Source organism: Herpailurus yagouaroundi, unplaced genomic scaffold, assembly GCF_014898765.1.
Source record: "Herpailurus yagouaroundi ecotype Mexico unplaced genomic scaffold, PumYag 67793, whole genome shotgun sequence".
NCBI classification, from domain to species: Eukaryota; Metazoa; Chordata; class Mammalia; order Carnivora; family Felidae; genus Herpailurus; species Herpailurus yagouaroundi.
The window spans coordinates 14,605,716-14,628,088 of NW_024420586.1; the positions used below are offsets into that span (position 1 = coordinate 14,605,716).

A 22,373-nucleotide genomic window follows, 5' to 3' on the forward strand; every position below is an offset into this window, starting at 1 on the left:
TTAAAATTAAAATTTTAAACTTGGACTCTTATTTAAAATAAACCACTATAACAAAAATAATAGCATGGCTCAGGGTGCTAATATGTTTCATAGTATCTCTTTGATTACCTGACATGGGCCATTTCTAATGCCATGCTAAATATTAGAAATTATGCTGTGGGAAGCAGTAATGTCATACCACTAAAATGATTAAACATGACTCTCCCAGGATGAAATACTTTCATTACTAAAATGAGGATTATGCTCACTTTACTCTCTTGAGAAGATTTTCTTCTAAGAAGGCAGGAAATCTCATAGCCATTAACGCATTGTACAACTTCTATATTTCAAATGGGAGATCAGTGCATAAATATTTCTAACACCTTTAATCAAAAGAGCAATCAAAATAGGAGTTTTAAAATATACTGAATAAAATTTGAATGCTAAGTGCAATGAGGCCATAGGAGATTTCAAAGGTAAAACAGTAATACCACGCTTTGTAACGTTTCCCAGACACTAAACGTGAAGTATTATCAGGGTTTTGAAAAATTCTATAAATAATGTAAACCTCTCATAAAATATATCAGTCCATAAAATTATGTAAAATAAAATGTGCATTCTTAAAACCCTTATTAGGGTTTCAAACCTCAAGAATGATAACTGTAATGGAAAAAAATAAATATGGGTGCAGTTAGTTTGTGTGCTTCCTCTATGGAAATGGAATAAAACAGACAGAGATAGGTTCAGAAAATATTTTGAGTTTAGAATAATTTTATCAACCTAATGAGTATAGTGATCATCATACTGGCTGGATTTCCTAGTCAGAGAATAGAAAAAACTAACGTGGTTTCTCTCACCCTCCTGCTAAATACATATGAAAATGCCAAAATAAGACTCTAGCAAGTCTGAAAAGTAAAACTATCTGAAAAGCTCTTCCAAGAATTTAGAAGCACGTCATGCAATGCCCAGATGAGAAATATAAAATAAAGGCCATATTCTTGCCCTTGGATGGATCATGAATAGACAAAAATGTCAGTGATCCCAAAAATATAAATGTAGGATGATTCCATTAAAAGTACTATTTGCTACCCCATCCATTTCCTGGAACTAATTGTGTATTTCAAATGTAGAAAAATTCTTTTACAAAATGAGTTGGAGGAGGAGTCAGTTAGTCCCACTAGAAAATAAAGCATCTATAATTACGACAATGTGTCACTTACAAATGAAGAGAAAGAAAGACCAAAGAAATCTAAGGAGTCCAGGAAAAGAGTCAAATATGTATGCACATGCCATGAAGGCAGCATTGCAAATGAGTGAACTTTTAAATAAGTGAGTTTGTATAACTAGTCCCCCATAGGAAATGGGTAACCTTGGAAACGTTCTTCTTCATTTCATATGTATGGATAAGTTACCGACGGATCAAAGAACCATAAAAATGAAAGCATATAGGTATTAAGAAACCACGGGTAGATTTTTTAGCAGATAGAAGTGGGAACAGCGTTCCCGTCTCTACTCAAAGTGTTGCACAGGATAGTGGGAAAACCACGAAAATAAAACTCATTTGTGAGACACAAGATGAACTTGATAAATTCTCAAAGTTCTTGTTGATGTTAAATTTCAGTGATTTCATGTAATAACAACACAGTGCCTCTTACTATTCAAGCATATAATAACAATTAAAGAAACTTACGATCACTTCAGCAGAGAACTGTGTCTACTTGTAGACTGCTAAAACATTATGGCTGCAAATAGGCTATTGGATTTTTAATTAAATGGGCTTATTTATCATAGCACTGTCTTTCCACACTTTCAATTCAAACATTATAAGAAAGCATGGTGTTGGCAATGAATTACTCTTTTGTATCTTTGTCTTGACTCCTTATATCATCTAAATGTCTAGGTTTTATTTTCAGTCATTCTAAAATCTATTTTTACTGATAACATAAAATTTTGTAAGGGTAAATGATCACTTCTTAATTTGATTTCCTTAGGGATACAGGGATGGTTTATTTAATGCCGCTCTTACTCTTTTTATCCTATTCCAGCTCTTGCTACTTTTATCCATTTGACTGCAATGATTCATTAAACATCTAGAGTTCATAAGGATGACGTTGAAAGTGACAGACATTGTTTAGATGTCTTAGTAAGCCACACAGTCTTTCATTGGGACTTTGGCAAATTGTCTCAATTCCTCCACCTCTAAAATAAGAAACATAGTAGCACAGAATTTACAGTGATTTTCTGAGAATGCAGTGAGGTATTGTGTGAAAAATACTTAGCACAGAGCCTGGCATATAGTGAGTACTCAATAAATACTAAGTGGTAATCATATTAGTTATTGTTATTAACTATGATAGGAGACATAAGAACATTTTCATTTCCTGAAGAACTAAAATTTAAAATTTGAAAATTTGGGGGCGCCTGGGTGGCTCAGTCGGCTAAGCATCCAACTTTGGCTCAGGTCATGATCTCACAGTCGTGGGTTCAAGCCGAGCGTCAGGCTCTGTGCTGACAGCTCAGAGCCTGGAGCCTGTTTTGGATTCTGTGTCTCCCTCTCTCTCTCTCTGCCGCTCCCCTGCTCACACTCTGTCTCTGTCTCAAAAGTAAATAAACATTAAAAATAAATAAAAGAAAAGAAGAGAAGAGAAAAGAAAAGAAAAGAAAAGAAAAGAAAAGAAAAGAAAAGAAAAGAAAAATTTGTAAGAATTTGGAGGTGGGATGTTTTGCGGAGGGGCCATTTTCTGTTTCCTTTCTTGATGTCTTTAGTAGTTTAGTGCAGTGTTTTCATCTGAGACAAAATGGCTGAAAATCATTGATTTTATAACAAAGAATTTTTAAAAAACAGGATGTAGTCAGTAATCTTTTATTTTCTTATAAAGAAACAGTGTTATTCTTCAAAATAAAGGAGGACATCCCAGTACTTGTCCAATAGGTAGGATGTGCATGTTTTTTTCCAAGTGTGGTCACATGACCATCTGCTTCTGGATCCTGTGAGGAGCTACTTACACATGGAGCTTTTGGGCCCCAGCCCAGTCTGAATAAATCAGAATATATAGTTGGGGCTTAGTAAGCTCATATCTTACAAGTTTTGCAGGTGTTTCTTATGCAGAGTAAAGGTTGAAAAAGTCGAATCCATTAGAACACAAGAAAATGCTGTTGGTGTTTCTGTCTTCTGGTTTTTACAACCTGGCCTTTCTTTCACAAATAAGCTTCAGCTTCCCGCATGGATCAAGTAAATAAATGAACAGGTTGCTGGTAACAATTTTGGTGCTCCAAGCAGAAACCTGGCACTGTTATGGTCTAGAAAAAAAAAAAAAAAAAAAGACAAGAAATTAAAGTGTCAAAAATTGCAGTACTTTGGCTTTTGGAAAATGTAGTAAGACTTGAAAAGACTCATGGGTTTTATAGTTCTTTTATCACTCTGGGAAACACAAGCCAGAATTCTCAACATTTCCTCATCCCTTCCAGCCTCTTCAGGAGAGGCTTCTTGCCTCAGGTTAAAATGTGTTTTTTTAATAGCATTGATGGCATTTGAGGAAAATTAGTGAAGCCAGTGAAGTGCCCTTATAATTTAGCATAGTGCATTTTCTTGTTCCGAAGTGATTATGAAAAACTGATAACCAGTAAAAGAATTAGGAGATTATTTTCTGCTGTTAAAATTATACTCTGAAAATGTTTACCACATTAAAAATTAATTGTGTTTTTTACAGGAATCACATTACCTCCTAAAGAGAATATAGATATCCCAGTGTTATTTATGCCCAACACTATGAAATTACACAGAACAATGGTCATTGTTCAAATGATGAGGGCAAATAGAGAAAGTTGGCCTATTGACAATTTTGAAGAATTAGACACAGAAATGAAAAGGTAACTTATATATATTTATTTTTAATTGTTTTATTTATTTTTGAGAGAGAGTGCACAAGTGGGAGAGGGGCAGAAAGAGAGGGAAACAGAGGATCCCAGTGGGCTCTGCACTAACAGCAGCGAGCCTGATGTGGGGCTTGAGCTCACGAGCTGGGAGATCACGATCTGAGCTGAAGTCGGATGCTTAACCAACTGAGCCATCCAGGTGCCCCCAAAAGGTAACTTTTAAATAAGAACATTTAGGGAAAATGATTTTATTTTGATTGGCATTGACATGATCACTTTCTTTTCTGTGTTATGTAACGTAAAGTCCATGATTTTAAATTCTCTGAAGTGTTGAAATTTGTATGTTCGGAAGAGGAAAATACATTTGTTATATGGGCATAGTATATATCACTTGACGTTCAGAGTGATTTGAAGTTCAGGGTGATGAAAAAGTCAACCTTAAGTATCATGTCAGTGAATCACAGAGACGTGCAAAGGACTCCTTTCTGACTAGGAAAACAGTTACTGCTGAGACGCCAAATAATAAATCTCTAGAGAACAACCTGAAATAGCTTGTCTTGGCCAACTATAGGACTTGTGATACTGGCATTTACCAAGTGATGGCACTGTGCCAGGAGGTATGACACCCTGAGCAAACACTGGTCTGACTACTGCCATACTGTGTCCTTGCAGGATGCAGGCCGCCTGTCCCTTCTTTGCTTCACTGAATTTTAAGCAAACTCCAATAATGATCAAACTATGTTTTCTCTGCTTTTATAGTTTAATTAAATAACAATCTAGAAATCTTAATTAAAACAAAATTCTTCCTATGGGTGCCTATTTCTTTTCCACATTTTTTAAAAGTTTTATTTGTTTATTTTGAGAGAGAGGGAGAGCACGAATGGGGGAGGTGCAGAGAGAGAGGGAGAGAGAGAGAGAGGGAGAGGGAGAGAGAGAAAGAGAGAGAGAGAGACAGAGAGAGAATCCCAAGCTGGCTCCATGCTGTCAGCACAGAGCCTAGTGCGGGGCTCTAACTCACAAACTGTGAGATCATGACATGAGTCAAACTTAAGAATTGGACGCTTAACCGACTGAGCCACCCAGGCGCCCCTCTTTTCCACATTTAAAAAAATTCTTGGGGTGCCTGGATGGCTCAGTTGGTTAAGTGTCTGACTTCATTCAGCTCAAGTCATGATCTCACAGTTCATGAGTTCGAACCCCGTGTCGGGTTCTCTCCTGTCAGCACAGAGCCCACTTCCCATCCTCTATCCTCCTCTTTCTCTGCCCCTCCCCTGCTTGCATGTGTGTGTACTCTCTCTCTCTCAAAAATAAACATTAAAAGAAAATTCTTTCCTGTGAACCCATTAGTGTCCATTCTGCCACAATTTTTACCATTCCTACAGTCAGGACTGCCTGTCTATTTGTGGATCCCAATGTAAAATGAAAATGTGGGGGCCTTTGTTCAAAATGGTTAACAATTTCAAAGCACTTATCGCTATGTGTTAAACACGCATGGACCAATTCTAAACATGGGGTCCTCGTGCTATTTGTTGCACAGGTCACATGCTCATGCAGCTGGTCCTGCCTGCTGTGTCTTATGTTTCATTTCTAACAAGAAAAGCCCATTTCAGCAATGACCAGAACCATGTCCTAGTACTGTTGTCATCTTGATGGTTTTGGCAAATGCCCTCTTTCGTTTAGCTGATATCCCCCCAAAAGTAAATTCCTTGTCACCTTCTGAAGTCCTGTACTCAATGGCATTTTTGTGTTTTATGCCTCTCCTGTGCAATTTAGAATACAACCCACAGGACCTGTGTTACCTCTGATAAATCATGTTTTAGTCACATCAGTAAATGCCAATACTGACTTTTAAAAGTAGGGGGAAAGTTCTTCAATTTTAACTTCCATCTCATGATGGTTGTGTTACATTTTTCTTTGTGATAATTTCCCAGGGTTTGCTTTGACATGTTTATAACATTTGCAGAAAATGATTTGTATTTCATAGTTTTCCTCTACCGAAGTTTAAATTCATGAGCTCTGCTAAAATACCATTAGGTTAAAAATGAATATTCTCTTTTATGCTAGTATTCAAAGTGTTCATAGTTTTTGTTCACTCTTCCTCATTTAATTTCTCATTAGAACAATGGGAACAGCAAGTAGAGAAATCCCAGAAATACACTGGATATACCCTATTCTTGGACTCCCACAGGCACTATATCCTAAATGCCCTCCAGGTAGGTATATTTTAGAATCCGGGAATACCAGGATTCAAAGGGATCGATCACAGAGGTTCCCTTATTCCCACCCCCTTCTTATACAAGTGAGAGAATGAAGGTGCAAAGAAAGTCGTGAACTGAACAGCCCTACTGATGGGAGCGCTGGGACCGATTCTGGTCTCCTCACAGTAAGTCCAACGATCCTTCCACCAAACCATACCATGTCCTGTTGTTCTTCCAGTTGGTGAAACCTAGAAATCAGCTAAGATTGCAATAACATTAGCTTCAGGCCCCTGTAGCCCACAGTCGTGAGGCCCCTGGAGCCCTGCTCTAGATCTATCTGATCCTCAGGTACTTTGGTTCTTGCGTCACATTTTTTTGCCAGATTCCAGCTTCTGTGCAACTTGAAGTCTCATCCAAGAACCATCCAATGGGGACACTGATCCCTCTATTCTCAGTTGTCCCAGACACTAAACTTGTACGATGTCCTCCAAAAACCGGTCAGAATGTACTCAGGGTTTCTAGGAGGTTCACTTCACTACCATATACACAACATAAAATCCCTCCCCTTAAAAGGCCTTTCTCTTTCTCAGTGAGCCCTCTTTTTCTCCACATACTCCAAACTTCTCTCAAGCTTCCTTGTGTTCTCTTTCCTCAATACTCTTCTCACTTCTGCATTCCTAGGTTTTCTCATTTTCTTCCCACAGTCAGCCTAAGAAATGCAATTCCTCTTGGATATCCATAAAGCAACCTCTTACTAGGCCTTAGGCATAGTTCTTCATAACTAACGATTGCTGAATTGCTCAGCAGCGCAAGGGGATATCTGTTTTGGAGCCCCCCCACTCAACCAACACAGATGAGCTGAAAGCAGTCTTGAAATTTTGAATTTTTCTGCTCTTTCTGATACCAACCTTTGGTAGTGAAATAGAGTTAGTCTTCTGCTGGCATATATTATGTCACCACAATGAGAAAGAAGAGAAAATACTAACTTTTGCTTGTGGATAATAGCGTTTCCCTGGATACATTGAAGGCCAAGGTTACATATTTCCTTGTGTCGTTTAATTTCAACGGGAGTAAAAATCCACATATCTAGCAGTACCTTTGACAGTAAATGTCATTTGTTTTACTTGAAGTATTTTTGCTCTTGAGTTAAAAAATTATCAACACATAAATGTTTCAAATATACTAAATTATCTTCTGACTGCTTCACAAACATGCCAAAACATTTCTTTTATTTCCTTCTAGAAGAAAATTGTTTGTATACTTTCCATAGAGCTGAACCGTTCAAAATTTATGATGCAGTCATCTGATCAAAGTGATGTAATAAAGCCTAGACATTACTCTGTTGAAATACTAAGAGCAGCGTTGCTGATGTTGATGGCAGACACAGTTTTGTTTTTCCCAGATTAAAGCTTTAAAGCAGGCTTTTTTCTTTCAGTGTGAAACAAAGCCTATGCAAACATAAAGGCATAAATTTCTTGCACAGTTTTCTTCAAAGAAAGTTAAGCATGCTGCAAAAACAGAAAGCATTTTCCATCAAATCACTTCTCTTGGTAATTACTTGATTTTTAAATTAAGTATGAGTTCTATAAATAGTCTGTGTCACGTTAGCACAACCCCATAGTAACATCAGTGTTCTGAAACAGATTGTATACCAGTTATTAAATCATTTTAGCAGAATTCTAAAGCCTATTCTAGTAATTATTTTTATCTACAAATGCCCTTGAGAAGAAAAAATGAGTACAATTATATAAATACATATTGCTTCCTTTCTGTACAGTCCATCCTTCATTCTTATGAACACATCAGAGATAACACATTGCTTTCTCTGCTCAGCTGTATCACCATCGATGCTTATTGTTTCTCCTCTGTTTTTATGTGTCTGTCATTCAGGTGATTCTTAAACCCAGGGTACTTTTGTCATTCTCTGAGCCACCTTTTTTGTGTGTGTATTCTTATCTGCTCCTATCCTTTGGGACAGATCATTGGAAAAGGACTCCACTACTGTCACAGTGTGAAGACAATGGAATGTGAATCCACTGTGATTGAGAAATCCGTGCATTGCCAGGGCACTAATTTCCAAAGGACTTAGAGGGACAAGACCAGTGACATGATACTAATTGTAACTTTGATCACACTAATTTCCAATTTAATGCTTTAAGACTGAAGCTAATTAAAACCAAAGAAGCTTGTACATTTCCCTCAGTCATGTCAACCCTCTTAATCCACATCTTGTATTTCACTACTTATTCTAAGTCCAAAATGTTCAATACCAACCTGCAAATTTTAGAATTAAAAATAAATTGATGTTATATATTTTTGTACTATAAATGTGATATGTATAGTGAAAACACATAAATTGGAGGACATTATCTAGTTGTACAGTTTAGATGATTGTAGTATTATTGGTGCCACACAGTATAGTGCAATACATTTTAAAAGCTTTTTTGGGGGTACCTGGGTGGCTCAGTTGGTTAAGCGTCTGACTCTTGATTTCGGTCTGGTCATGATCTCACAATTTGTGAGTTTGAACCCCGCATCAGGCTCTGCAATGTCAGCGCTGAGCCTGCTTGGGATTCCCTCTTTACTCATCCCCTGCTCACTCTCTCTCTCAAAATAAATAAACTTTTTTTAATAAATAGGCTTTTTTATATTATCATTCCCTTTTATCCCTTATATTAAATTTATGTTTTATGTGCATCTGAAGTGATTAAAATATAACAGTTAATATATTTTTGAGAAACAATATTTTTATTTATGTGGATGTGGGTTCAGCTTTTGGCTTTGTCCAGCCAAGCCCAGGATGGCAGAAAGGATTACTCAAGACTCCGTACAGGTCAAGAGAGGTGAGAGGGAGGCAGAGGGAAGTCTCCCCAAGCTGCTCTCAAGCTCCCTATTTATTTATTTATTTATTTATTTATTTATTTATTTAATGTTTATTTACTTTTGAGAGAGAGAGAGAGAGAGAGTGCTCAAGCAGAGGAAGGACAGAGAGGGAGACACAGAATGCAAAGCAGGCTCTAGACTCTGAGTTGACAGCCCAGAGCCCAACGTGTAGACATGGGGCTCAAACTCATGAATTGTGAGATCAGGACCTGAGCCTAAGTCAGATGCTTCACTGACTGAACCACCCAAGTGTGCCAAGCTCCCGTATTTATTGAGCATACATTTAGGGAAACAATCAGCAATATGTCAGTGGGCTACGTGCCACTAAGAACATATAGAAAATGTCAGAAAAACAAATTAAGACGGGGTAAAATATTCCATGTGATAACATGGCCTAAGGAATTTATGAGCATAGGCAGGACCTAACCCCTAGATACACATTAACCAGGTAAGCAGGGCATGGCTGCTGTTTTCAGCAAGGCCAGAAAGCAGTGTTCTGCTTTGCAATGTATTCCCTATAATCTCCTAATCCAGGACATAGCTATTTGATTTCCCACATGTAGACTCTAGTATACTTGGCCCCATGATATTATAGAGCTAATGCCAAAGGAATACATTAATACTCCGATGTGTAATGAGTAGTTGTACATAGAAACAACATTTTGGTTTCTCACAAGATCACTGACAACTTCTATACTTGATATAAGAAAACATTGAAATTTAATTTATTTAAAAATATATAAAGTTTTAATGCTATATGTTAAATTAATATGTAATTAAATTTTAACATTAATTTTAAGTACTTCATTAAAATTTTATTTTTAACTGTTAGTGTATTTTTTGTAAAGATTTTATTTTTAAGCAATCTCTACACCCAACATGGGGCTTGAACTCACAAACCTGAGACCAAGAGTTGCATGCTCTACTTACTGAACCAGCCAAGCGCCCCTATTAGTTTATTTTGTAAATGTAAAGCAATTCACAAATGAGAATCAAAATATTTTACTGAAATGATTTAAACGTGAATTTTAAGGTACAAGTGAATAAATAATAGGAAATCTTTTTAAAGTGTTATTACAAAATAAATGTTACAGAACTTATTTTTAAAAATGATTTGAAGGTGTTTGCTGTAATATAATTTTATAAGTAGAGTTTGGTAATTACCACAATGAACATACAGATAGCTGAAAAATTCATGTGTTCATGACTACCAGTTGAATTACTGACATAACTAGGTCAGTTCCTGAATCAAATTTTATATCCTAATATACTCTTCTGAAATGCAGTGTGTACCTTCCAGATTAACCTCTTGTCATACTATTTTTATATATTATTTAATATTCTTATTTGCTTCTAAAATGTCAATGTATATACATATTGCATGACTGTGTGTGGTGTGTGTGTGTGTGTATGTGTGTGTGTATTAATTCAGACACAGTAAGTCAAAGTATGCTAAAGGATATTTTTCATGACATAATTCATTTTCTTCCATCTCAACTGGAAATGTTTCTCTCCTGTAGTTGTTATAAAATGTCAGTCCAGGAAGCAGGTAGAAGAGGAAGTGGAAGTCATGCTGACTGGTGATTTTTTTGGAGAAAATCCTATCTTAGATTCAACAGATTTTGTAGTGATTCCAAAAAGAAATTCATGTAAATTTGACGAAGATGTGGATGGTAAGAAAACGACAGTCATGGATATCAAAAATGGTAATAAGTAAGATTCAGTTTCCTTAAATTGCAGGATTATTCAGGTACATGAAAATCCATGCCCAGTATTTTTCACTTACAATATATCATTAAACATTGCCCAGCAAGTGTTCAGTGATGTTTGTTTTCTTCACATAGTGGCTATTTCCAAAAGGAAAGTAATTATAGTTGTTAATGGATTTATAAGAATCACTTATGATTCTGTCATCAGTGAAAAGAGAAAAAACTGTAGAAACTGTAATTTCCATGTCCCTTCAATTTTTTATTAAAGTTTATTTATTTATTTTGAGAGAGAGAGAGAGCAGGCAAGGGGCAGAGAGGGAGAGAGAGAAACCCAAGCAGGCTCCACACTGTCAGCATGGAGCCCGACTCGGGGCTTGAGCTCAACTCCGGGCATGAACTGGAGATCATGACCTGAGCCGAATCAAGAGTTGGACACTTAACCGACTGAGCCATCTAGGAGCCCCACTGCCCTTTCAGTTTTAATCTCTTCCTTTACTCTCTCTTTCTAATTTAAAGAACATGATTCAAGTCATGTGTTGCAGCTTTAAATTCAGAAATACAACCTGCAAGAAAATGTTCCTTATTTAGGGGCACCTGGGTGGCTCAGTCAGTTAAGTATCTGAGTTCGGCTCGGATCATGATCTCACGGTTGGTGAGTTCAAGCCCCGTGTGGGACTCTGTGCTGACATCTCAGAGCCTGGAGCCTGCTTCTGATTCTGTGTCTCCTCTCTCTCTGCCCCTCCCCTGCTCACACTCTCTCTCCCTCTCTAAAAAGTAAGTAAAGATTAAAAATTTTTTTTTGCAAGTTCCTTATTTAAATATATTGAAAATGTGACATAAGTTAGATGTAATCCTCAAATAAATTTTGTATAATAATCCCTCTGAAATTTAAAGTCTTAAAGAAAACTTTCACAAAGTTAACATGAAGATCTGGCAAAATCAAATCTCAGTGATGCAAGATCTGTTTTTCAACTGTCTTCCAGATGACCTAAAGTAGAATTCTCCTATTTCACATTGAAAGGGAAATTTCCTATGACAGTATTTTATTAAAATCAAGGGGAAAATCAATGTTTATGTATAATTTGAAAAACCAAACCAACCATGTAATTAAGTGTGAAATTTCTGCAGAAACAAAATATCCTCCATAGTTTTCTCATTCATATCTATAGTTTTTTACTTTACTCTCAATATTATTATCTTTGTGTCTGATTTAATTATTTCTGTGATAAAAGAATATAAATGAGATATAACTGAAGAGAGTGCTAGAATACATGAGTATAGAAGGAGTGTACAAGAGAGTAAAATAGTTTTTAATTTTTTGTAATAGTGGCTATTTTTTAAATGTTTATTTTTGAGAGAGAGAGAGTGTGCGCATGCACATGCAAGCCAGGGAGGGTCAGAGAGGGGAGGACAGAAGATCCAAAGCAGGCTTCATGCTGTCAGCACACAGCCCAGTGTGGGGCTCAAACTCACGAACTGTGAGACCATGACCTGAGCCAAAGTCTGATGCTTGACCGACAGAGCAACCAAGGAGCCCCTAGTGGCTATTTCTATTAAATAATAAATGCTCATTTTAAACAATTCAAGAAATTTCTGGTGATATGGATAGCCGCCCGCAACTCAAGTCAGTCCTACTACAGTGGTTGTTACAACATAATAAATTTGATATTTACCCCTTGTGCTTCCAGCCACACCTGAGGGATGGAAACATGCCAGGAATTTAACCAGCTATTTTAACCAAGACCAAATAACAACAAGAAACAAGACAGGCTTATTTCTCTTTCACACGAGAGCCTAGACTTGTAGCAGGTCCAGGGAGTGTGGTGCCTATGTCCCCTGAGATCACCCAGGGACCCAGGTTCCTTTTCTCCCTTTGCTGCACCATCCACTGTGTTGTCCTCATCTGCATATCAGTTGTGCAGGGACATCTGCAGTGGAGAGCAAGCTGGTTCCCTTTAAAGCTGCGACCTGAAGATGCCCACGTCATTTCTACTTGCATCTCGTTGGTCAGAACTCAGTCATACGGCTACATCTCACTGCAACTGAGGCCGGGAGAGGTAATCTCTTTGTCCAGGCCCAGATGAAATTACCAAAAAAGAAGAAGGGAAAAACATAACTGTTGGGAAGACAAGGAGCAATCTCTGCCGTAGTGTATTTACTATGGACTGGTAAGATCTATCTATTGTCAATCCATCCCAAAGTCCTTACTGGAAACTTTTAATACGTTAAATATTTTTCTGGGCCTGGAAATTCATACCTCCCATCTCTCTCCTACCATGAGACTTCTGTCCCCACTCTTTAGGATAGAGTTTTAGTCACTTTCTTGGCAACATGTCAGGTGTCCTACTGTTTAGCTTCGTTTGTTGAAGTTGTAAAATGTAAAGCTGAGGAGTTTTGTGTTTTGGTTGGGTTTTTTTTTTTTTTGTTTTTTGTTTTTTTTTTTTTTTTTGTCTGCTTTTCTCTGCATGCCTACCTTTCTCGTGTCTTTTCTGGCCCACTTTCTCTTCCTACTCATCAACTTATACACATGGCTCAATCATGATCAGTCAATCCTCTTTCTCTTCCAAACACCCTTGGTGTCTTCCAAAATAGATCATTCAAACTAGGGTTTTGTTCTTTGCAGACAAGCATTCTGAGAGTAAATATAGAAGCAGATCTGGGAATCATAAATATTTCTTAAATGAATCACAAGAATGTCAGGATAACCTGTCCCCCCAGCCCCCCCCCCCCCACACACACACACACAATCTCATTATAAGATTTGGAAGGTAATGTTTTAAAATCTGGAAATGGAATTATGAAATGAGGACCTATGTTACATGTACCCAATGCATTTCATAAAATCTTTGAAATTACAAAAAAAAATAGTTCACACTAATTATTATCTTTTTATTTACTAGCTAGTTATTGATAATATGAACTATATGATTGCACAGTGAAACATTTAATTTTAATTATGTTAATTTATTAGATATTTCTTTTTTCTGTTTGATTGGATTTTAGTTTTTGTAATTGCAGGAATGTCAACTTACTCATAGACTGTTTAAATTTATAAAAAATGAAATAAATTTATATGAGGAGAGGGGAATTTTCTATTGCAAGCCTGTTCAATTGCTTTTTATTTTTAAAATTTATTTATTTATTTGAGAGAGAGAGAGAGAGAGCACGAGAGGAACAGCAGAGAGAGAGGGAGAAAGAGAATCCCAAGCAGGCTCCATGCTCTGTGCTGAGCCTAAAGCAGGGCTTGATCTCACGACCATGAGATCATGACCATGAGATCATGACCTGAGCCGAGATCAAGAGTCAGATGCTTAACTGACTGAGCCACCCAGGTGCCTTAATTACTCTTAATTTTAAAGAATATCTGTTCATAATGAAATCAGACTGATGCAATCCATTTCCATTTATCTCAAAAATGTTATTATAAGTTTAATACAGATTTTGCCTTACTGAATGACGTAGTAGCATTAGAGAAATGTTGGAATTATAAGTGAATGAAACCCTGCTGACTTTCCTGTCTTCAATGAAAAATTCTGATTGTTTATATAGATCAGGGATAAAAATACTGTGTTTTTAATCTCACTATTCATTTACATTTATTTATTTTTGAGAAACAGAGTCAGACAAAGCATGAACGAGGGAGGGGCAGAGAGAGAAGGAGGCACAGAATCTGAAGCAGGCTCCAGGCTCTGAGCAAGCAGTCAGCACAGAGCCTGATGCGGGGCTTGAACCCATGAACTGTGAGATCATGACCTGAGCCTAAATTAGACGCTCAACCAACTGAGCCACTCAGGCGCCCCTAACCTCAGAATTCAAATGTGTAACACAACTGTCAATTTCCAATGATAAATCTAAGCACTTTTTATTGAAATGGAACATAATTTTAATAAACAGCCAACTTATAGTAAATGTCCAGTACCTTTCTGAAGTGAAGTAATTGTTTTATGTGTCATCCTGCTGTGCTTAAATACGTTTTAATAATTGTGTGTTCAAACCTTGATTTCTATTTGCAGTCTATCTTGTTGAAGGCAAAACGTTGATGCTTCTGTGACACTGTGAAGCAAAGTACAGAAATACTCATATATGAGAACCATTTTAATATGTGCTTACTACATTAAATTACCTGCATTATACCTTTGTCAGGTTGCAAGCTAAAAAAAATTATAATTCTGATCATAGAAATTGATTAAATGTTATTACTGAAAAAAATCCACTTCCTTCTATATAAGCAGGGTCTCTAAGGAAGCTGCCAATATCATGTTGGCAGGTTTGAAAGGCATATTAAAACAACTTCTCAGGGTGCCTGGCTCAGTTGGTCAAGCATCTGACTTCAGCTCAGGTCATGATCTTGCAGTTCATGGCTTCAAGCCCCACATCAGGCTCTGTCCTGACAGCTCAGAGCCTGGAGCCTGCTTTGAATTCTGTGTCTCCTTTTCTCTCTCTCTGCCCCTCTCCCACTCATGCTTGCTGGCACTCTCTCTCTCTCAAAAATAAACATTAAAAAAAAAGACAACCTCTCACAAATAGCTCTTGAAAATATGCCTTTTGATATGGCTTATATTTCACTGCTTCATTACTTTTCATGATGAGAAATAATACTTAATATTAAAAAAAAAACAATTTGAAAGGTTTTCAGGCTTATCTCTTCCCGTGATTCCCCCTAAAATAATTTTTTTCTGTGTTAAATACCACCAAACTCAAAGAGCTCATCTATTTTTTTGTCTGAAGACATTTTAATTTGTGAATGTTTCTGTTCTGAACCATGTCCTCTATAGAAGTATATTTGTTCGGTCCCCTCCCAAACTTAATGTTTTTATCTATCTTGATGGTACCTCAATATTTGATAAATCCATTAACCTTTCCTTTGGTAAGATCTTGGTTCTTTTCCCTGCCCATGTTTGAAAGATGCGACCAACTTGCCTGCACTCTCTGTAAGTCTGCCTGCTTGGCTTTCCCTTCTTACCTATTTCTTTAAGAACAAGTCTGACCACACTGTCTGCATACTATCTTAGTCTTCAGTGTATATACAGGCAAACCAGCTCTTTTTCTCTGTGTAATTTCATTAGAGTTTACCCAGCACATTAGTGTTCACAAGAGTCATGTTGTTCAGCCAGTTTGCCCTTCCACTGGTCTCCTAAATCCATGATGGTGGAAATTTAAAAACTCTCTGGCTTGGACTGTGATGAGGGTTTAGGTGTGATCACTAATTAAACCCTTATATTCCCTCATCCAAGTTTATGACCAACTGAGAAGTAGATTAGAAATAGGCAGATGGAGGGGCACCTGGGTGGCTCAGTTGGTTTGGCATCTGACTTTGGCTCAGGTCATGATCTCACGAGCCACGAGTTTGAGTCCCACGTCTGGCTCGGTGCTGACAGCTCGGAGCCTGGAGCCTGCTTTGGATTCTGTGTCTCCCTCTCTCTCTGCCCCTCCCCTGCTCGTGCTCTGTCTCTCTCTCAAAAATAAATAAACATTAAAAAAAAAAAATAAGGCAGATGAAGATCAAAAGGTTACCTCCATGAATTATAAAGGTGAACTGAAACGTGACATTGGCACTGTGGCCTCATTGGGGCTTATTAATTAAACCTGCCACCAAAATGAAGTGAATTCACCCCCAAACTAGTCACTTGTGTAGGCTCCTGGCAAGAGCAAACAACCTACCCATGAAGAAAGCAGAGAAAGTATACATTCGGGATTCAAGGCACTGGGAAAGAAAGAAAAAGTTCTGCTCATCTGCTCATATTCCATTCCTTCACCAATATTCACTGATCAAATACGTTGCTTTTCCTCCTATGGCAGGTCATAATGGAGGAGGCAGATTGATGCAGAGATTTTCTTTTCTTCCTCTACTTTTCCCTTCTTGTGAGTGAATAGACCCCTCCAGGTAAACATGATAAATAGGGGATAAGAATCCTCACTGCTCCCTTCCCATCAGTCTCCTTTTATCTTCATCATCCTTACCTAAGAGTTCAAAAAAATCCTACCAGGCCTCATTAAATGAAAATGCCCGGACTTCCCTGCTCTCTTTCCACCCTGTCTTCTCACACACACCATTGGGTTAACCAGGATTGATTACTTTCATATCTTTTTCATTCAGCAACAGTCTTGCGAGCATCTTTGCTGGCAGATACTTTCCTGAGCCCCAGAGATGCCAAAATTAACAAGTCAAACAGACTGTTGTCAAAGAATTCAAAGAACATCTGTCCAATTTGTGCACCTGTAGTATTTAAATCAAGTGGTATTGCCCTACTGGAATATTATTATACATGGATATTTAGACTGTATTTTGCAATGTCACTTCCGTAAGATTACAAGTTACTCTGCGTGGGCATAATTTCCCCCTAATTGTATTTGTTCTTCCTAAGTAATTCTTGATCTATGCAGTCTTTGTGCCTCCCTGGGGATTAGTTCATTCAATGACTATCTCTATGAGACTTTTTCCGTGGGAGTGGTTTTATTGTTTAGGGTTAGAACTGCACATCAGATTCATGCCTCTTTTATTTTCCAAATGTTCTATAACTTGAGGCCATTTTTCTTTGATTATTCTCTTATCTTTTGTGTGTGTCTGATTTGCTAGTTTATGTGTCACACTGGTCTCCTTCCAGCCATCTTGCTGTATGTTGTTTGTATGTCATATGTAAATTTGGTCTGTGGTTTGGTCTGTAACCACAAACAGCTCCTGAGAAACCTGTCATTGGTCCTCCCCTTGGCCTCCAGATTTGCTACTTTCCTCTGTTTCTGTTCATCTTACTTTCTCTGCTGAACTCGTTCTGTTAAGGCCTCAGTCCCAACTGTTCTAATGAGACCACCCTTGACAAGATGATCACCCTTATCCAGTGTGCCTAAGCCTGTGGTCAGATTTCTGTCCTGAGCTTACTCAGCCTGTCATCAACATTTACCATTTGACCCAGTTGAAGGACTTCCTGCTTTTAGTTTTCATAACTAGTCTTAATATTTGTATCACATTGGTTGTCTCTTCTCCATTTCTCTTGTTGGCTCATCTTCTTCTGACCAGGATCTAAATGTTGGAGTGACCAAGGGCTCTGCCCTGAGGGCTGCCACACACCAGTACATAGGTTATGTCCTGAACATTTCCAGAAGCTGCTAATGGTATCTTCTCAGCAATTGTGCCATATGACAGACCTGATATCCTAGGTGAAGTATAGAGCCAGATACCTTGGGTTCTTCTATTTAATCTCCTTAGGGCCTTGAGAAAATTACTTTACCTCTCTATAAACTCAGTTTCTTCACCTCTAACATGGAGATAATAACGGTATCTACTTCATAGGATATTTCTGAGGATTAAATATGTAAATGCGTGGAATCCTTAGAAAGCATATTGTTCTCAGTGTGTGTTCTGTAAGTGTTAGATCTTACGATTATTATCACTCAAAGCGCTCGTTGGGTATTTTGTGACACTGATGTACTAGAGTGTCCATCTTCAGTCACCGACAAATGATGTTTTAAAATGGAAACATGGTCCTCTAAATGTCATTCAGTAGGTTTTCTCATTAATACACACAAGAGTATTCTATGAAAAAAAAGGTACAAAAATATGGGCCCTAAGTATTGGATAGAGACTAATGCTGGATGCTGATTGCCAAGAGTTCAGATCAATATTTATGTTACAAGAAGTCCCTTTACTTTTTCTTTTTGGTACCTTGTTTGGAATGAAATGTGTAAGAAGAGCATCAGATGCGTGGCCCCTTTCTTCCTTTAATTTTTCATGTTGTGGGGGCGCCCGAGTGGCTCAGTCGGTTAAGCGTCTGACTTCGGCTCAGGTCATGATCTCGCACTCTGTGAGTTCGAGCCCCGCATCGGGCTCTGTGCTGACAGCTCAGAGCCTGAAACCTGCTTCAGATTCTGTGTCTCCCTCTCTCTCTGCCCCTCCCCTGCTCATGCTCTGTCTCTCTCTCTCTCTCTGTCAAAAATAAATAAACATTAAAAAATTTTTAATTTTGCATGTTGTGGTTTACTGTACTTGTAGTCAGAGTGGAGGAACATGCAGTTATTTTAAATTAATCAAAATGTCTGGTCTATTAGATGACCTTATGAAAGTGAAGTAAAAACATGTTAATGAAATACCCCTGCCAAAAGATTTGCAACTTTGTAAAAAAATAAGAAGAGTCGCTCATTCTTCATTACCTGTTCAAAGAGAATAGCTGTAGGTAGTTTATCCAATAATCTCCATTTTCTTTGAATACTGTCTTCATCTGTTTCAAATTTGTCTTTAGCACTGAATTCATTCCTTCTGTGATTAGGATGGTCTCACAAATGTGTATGCCTGTTATTAATGAAGAGAGAACTGCAGAAATTTAGGGAAAGAACATGAATAACCACGTTCATTATTCCTCGATAGTCTTTTCTCCATAACTAAGACATTTTTGTTGGGTTTGCTTTGACGTGTATTTCTTACAGATTAAAATGCATATGGTATTAATAATACATCATTTGAAACTGTATTTTGTAAATTAATTTGTTATAATTCAATACTTTTGGATTATTTATCACATTTAGTTGCAGTCTTTAAAAAAAATTGACTGATGTTCTTCCACATTGAATAAAATTCAGTCCTTGTCCTGAGAAAATTGACCGTAGTGAAAGGAACTGTTGGCCAACATAGCTCCCGCTGCATGATTTATTGGCACTATGATACAGGCATTAGGCTGAATGATAATTATGCGGGGACACTATCTGGGTGGGAGATATACCCCTTTTGTTTTACATAATGACTCTGCTGCCATACCCAAATGATTATCACCATTATTATTTTGTGACACAATAGATAGACATGGATATGGATATGGACATAGATATAGGCATCTGTTATACATAGATACAATTCTCTGAAACCTGTTTGATGAAATAATTTGTATATATGTAAAGGGTATGAATACAGGACAGAAGTGATAAGCTTGTGATTCTATTGATAGTCATAATTGCTTATGTATCTCCTGCTTTGTATATGGCAGGGCATTATTTGATCTTAACGTTCCTCTTACCCTTGTGCAAGCCACCACCTGGCCTGAACTATTGCGGAAAATTCATTACATTCTCTCCTAACCCCTTTTTGCTCAGTTTACTATTAAAAGAGCACATTACTTACATACTTAAAACACTCAGTGACCTCCTGTTATTCTTAGAAGTCCCAAATCCTCACCATACTCTCCATAGTCCTGCCTACTTTGCCCACTTCATCTTTTGACAAATTCTTGCCACTTCCTCTCCTTTACGCACACAAGCTCTTTCTCAGAGGGGCTAAGCTGGCTTCTACCATGGAAAATTCCCCCATGCTGCTCTGATGCCTAAGAGGCACTTCCTTAATTTCTATTTCCAGGTAACTTTTTATCACCTTTCAGTTTTAGTGTATTTGTTTCCTCCTCAGGACCTTAGCAGCCAGGTTCCCAGGACTAATGCTCTCATAGCATTAGTGGTATCACTAAACTAGTGGTATCACTGGTAGTTTATTGCCATTTCTTTCCTCTCAGACGTAAGCTCCATGATGACAAAAACCATGCTTGCCATTTCAAGGAAAGCTTTTTACATGCTGTTAGAGCACAATTGAAGTTAAATATATATTTATCCTATTCGTATCATGAATGCAAGTGCCTTTTTGTTTTAAAGTTTTACTTATTTATTTAAAGAGAGAGCACACATGCACACACATGCATGTATGAACAGGGGAGGGGCAGAGAGAGAGAGGGAGAAAGAGAATCCCAAGCAGACTCCATGCTGTCAACACAGAGCTCAACATGGGGCTCAATCTCAGGACCATGAGATCATGACTGAGCTGAAATCAAGAGTCGGATACTTAACCAACTGAGCCACCCAGGCGCCCCTCAAGTGCCTTTTAAAGGATTTGCTAAAAACAACAGAATGTTCCCTCCATATTGAAAAATGTGTTAAAGTAGTCTGAAGGACTGTTGACTTGTAAATTTGAAATTGTAATGTGTATTATGGGAAACTACATTTATTTAAGTGCCTTTGTGTGTGTGTGTGTGTGTGTGTGTGTGTGTGTGTGTGTAGAAATGTGCAGTTATTCTCTTAAAGCTATGAGCTAGGTTTGTCATAAGAGATTAATTTTATCCAACAATCGGATAATTAATTTATCCTGACATCAGGGGCTCCTATCAACCCAGTCCACAGAAGAATACTATATAGACGCTCTCCAAATTATGAGCACAACAAAAGGCATGTTTCTCACTTAGTAATAAGACTTTCCAAATAAAATGCAGAGACTCTAACAGATTACTTCTATGGTACGATACAGAATGTTAGTTTATTGTGATTTTATCCAGCCTAATTCTTTCCCTCTCCCTTAGGTGCTCGTATGAGTATGTTGCAGTTACAGACAAGGGGGATTTGTGTAGTTTGAAAAATATATTCATATTGTTTCTACTTGTCCCACCTCCTATCCCCTAGCTGATAATCATGTCTCTATTTTGTACCAATGGATCTTCTTATGATTACAATTATAACATCCATAGTGACAGATTCCCCACGGGAGGTTCAATGCTTCTGAAACTAAATTTAGCTTCTCATTTCTTGTCTTCAACCTGACATAAGCATTCCCATAAAGGCTTCAGTAATTAAGTAGAAACAGATGCAGAGCTCAACTACATACAGTATTTGCTTTAAAAATATTATGTGATTTGAATGCAATGCAAATTTCATCCCCATTAAACACTCAAAATTCTTAAATGCTCTTTCTCTGTATGGATTATGGCTTCCTATGGAACATTTCCATATCTCATTCCCAGAACAAAATAGACACATTATATGTAGACACATTGATTTTGCTACAGCAAATACAGGTTATTGATAGGAACCGTACTTGCTGATTTTGTCAACAGGATGAAAACCAGCTAGCTATCCAGGATGTCAGAAATATACTTTTACATGTGAAAAGAAGAAAAAGGTCTTGTAAGGCTGTGGGTCAGCCAGTTATTTTACATTAATAAGGTTTGCCAGATAATCATTAAATGTGACTGGGGCTTGTTATTGCCATGCTATTTTTCAGAGTTCTATAGCAGATATTATAATCAACTACTTCTTTTTTATGTTCATGTTCATTTATTTTTGAGAGAGACACAGAGACAGAATGTGAGCAGAGGAGGGGCAGAGAGAGAGGGAGACACAAAATTCAAAGCAGGTTACAGGCTCTGAGCTGTCAGCACAGAGTCCAACATGGGGCTCGAACTCATGAACCACAAGATGATGACCTGAGCCAAAGTCGGATGCTTAACCCACTGAGCCACCCAGGCACCCCTATAATCAACTACTTCTTAAAGATGGTCTGGTTTCTATATGATTGCTTAAAGAAGGGTGGCCATCAGTTCTATGAATCCAAGGATCACATTTACCTTTATACACTAGAGACCAACCTTAGAAATTAGGTCAGCTGTGGACCAGGTCAAGTTATGGTTCCCTGACCTCTCTTCCATGATCTGTATGCAACAAACTTTTCAAGTTGGCATTTGGGATCCTTACATGTATGTGGAGAGTTAATATAATAGATGTTTGTGCTTCTCTTACATGAGCCAGTATTGGATTTAAGGTATTTTTCACATGTACCCAACAAACCTGCTATAACTTTCTTGGTTAAGAAAATATGGTTAACCAGATTGTCTCTAATACCCCAAGACTAAAACATGAAGAACTCTCTCTTTTATTAAAATATACCAGAACTTGAAAATTCTATCCTAATAGTTTGGGATGCTGTTTTTAA

General features: G+C 37.6%; 1 protein-coding gene across 1 annotated transcript in view; it reads left to right on the forward strand.

Annotated features, from left to right (window-relative positions):
* Positions 1-22,373, forward strand: part of CFAP47 (cilia and flagella associated protein 47) — a 562,540-nt gene that overhangs the window by 492,826 nt on the left and 47,341 nt on the right. The window contains exons 52-54 of the mRNA XM_040468820.1: positions 3,690-3,849; positions 5,974-6,068; positions 10,457-10,609. Of these exons, the coding sequence (XP_040324754.1) occupies positions 3,690-3,849; positions 5,974-6,068; positions 10,457-10,609 (408 nt within the window). The remainder of the gene's footprint in view (positions 1-3,689; positions 3,850-5,973; positions 6,069-10,456; positions 10,610-22,373) is intronic.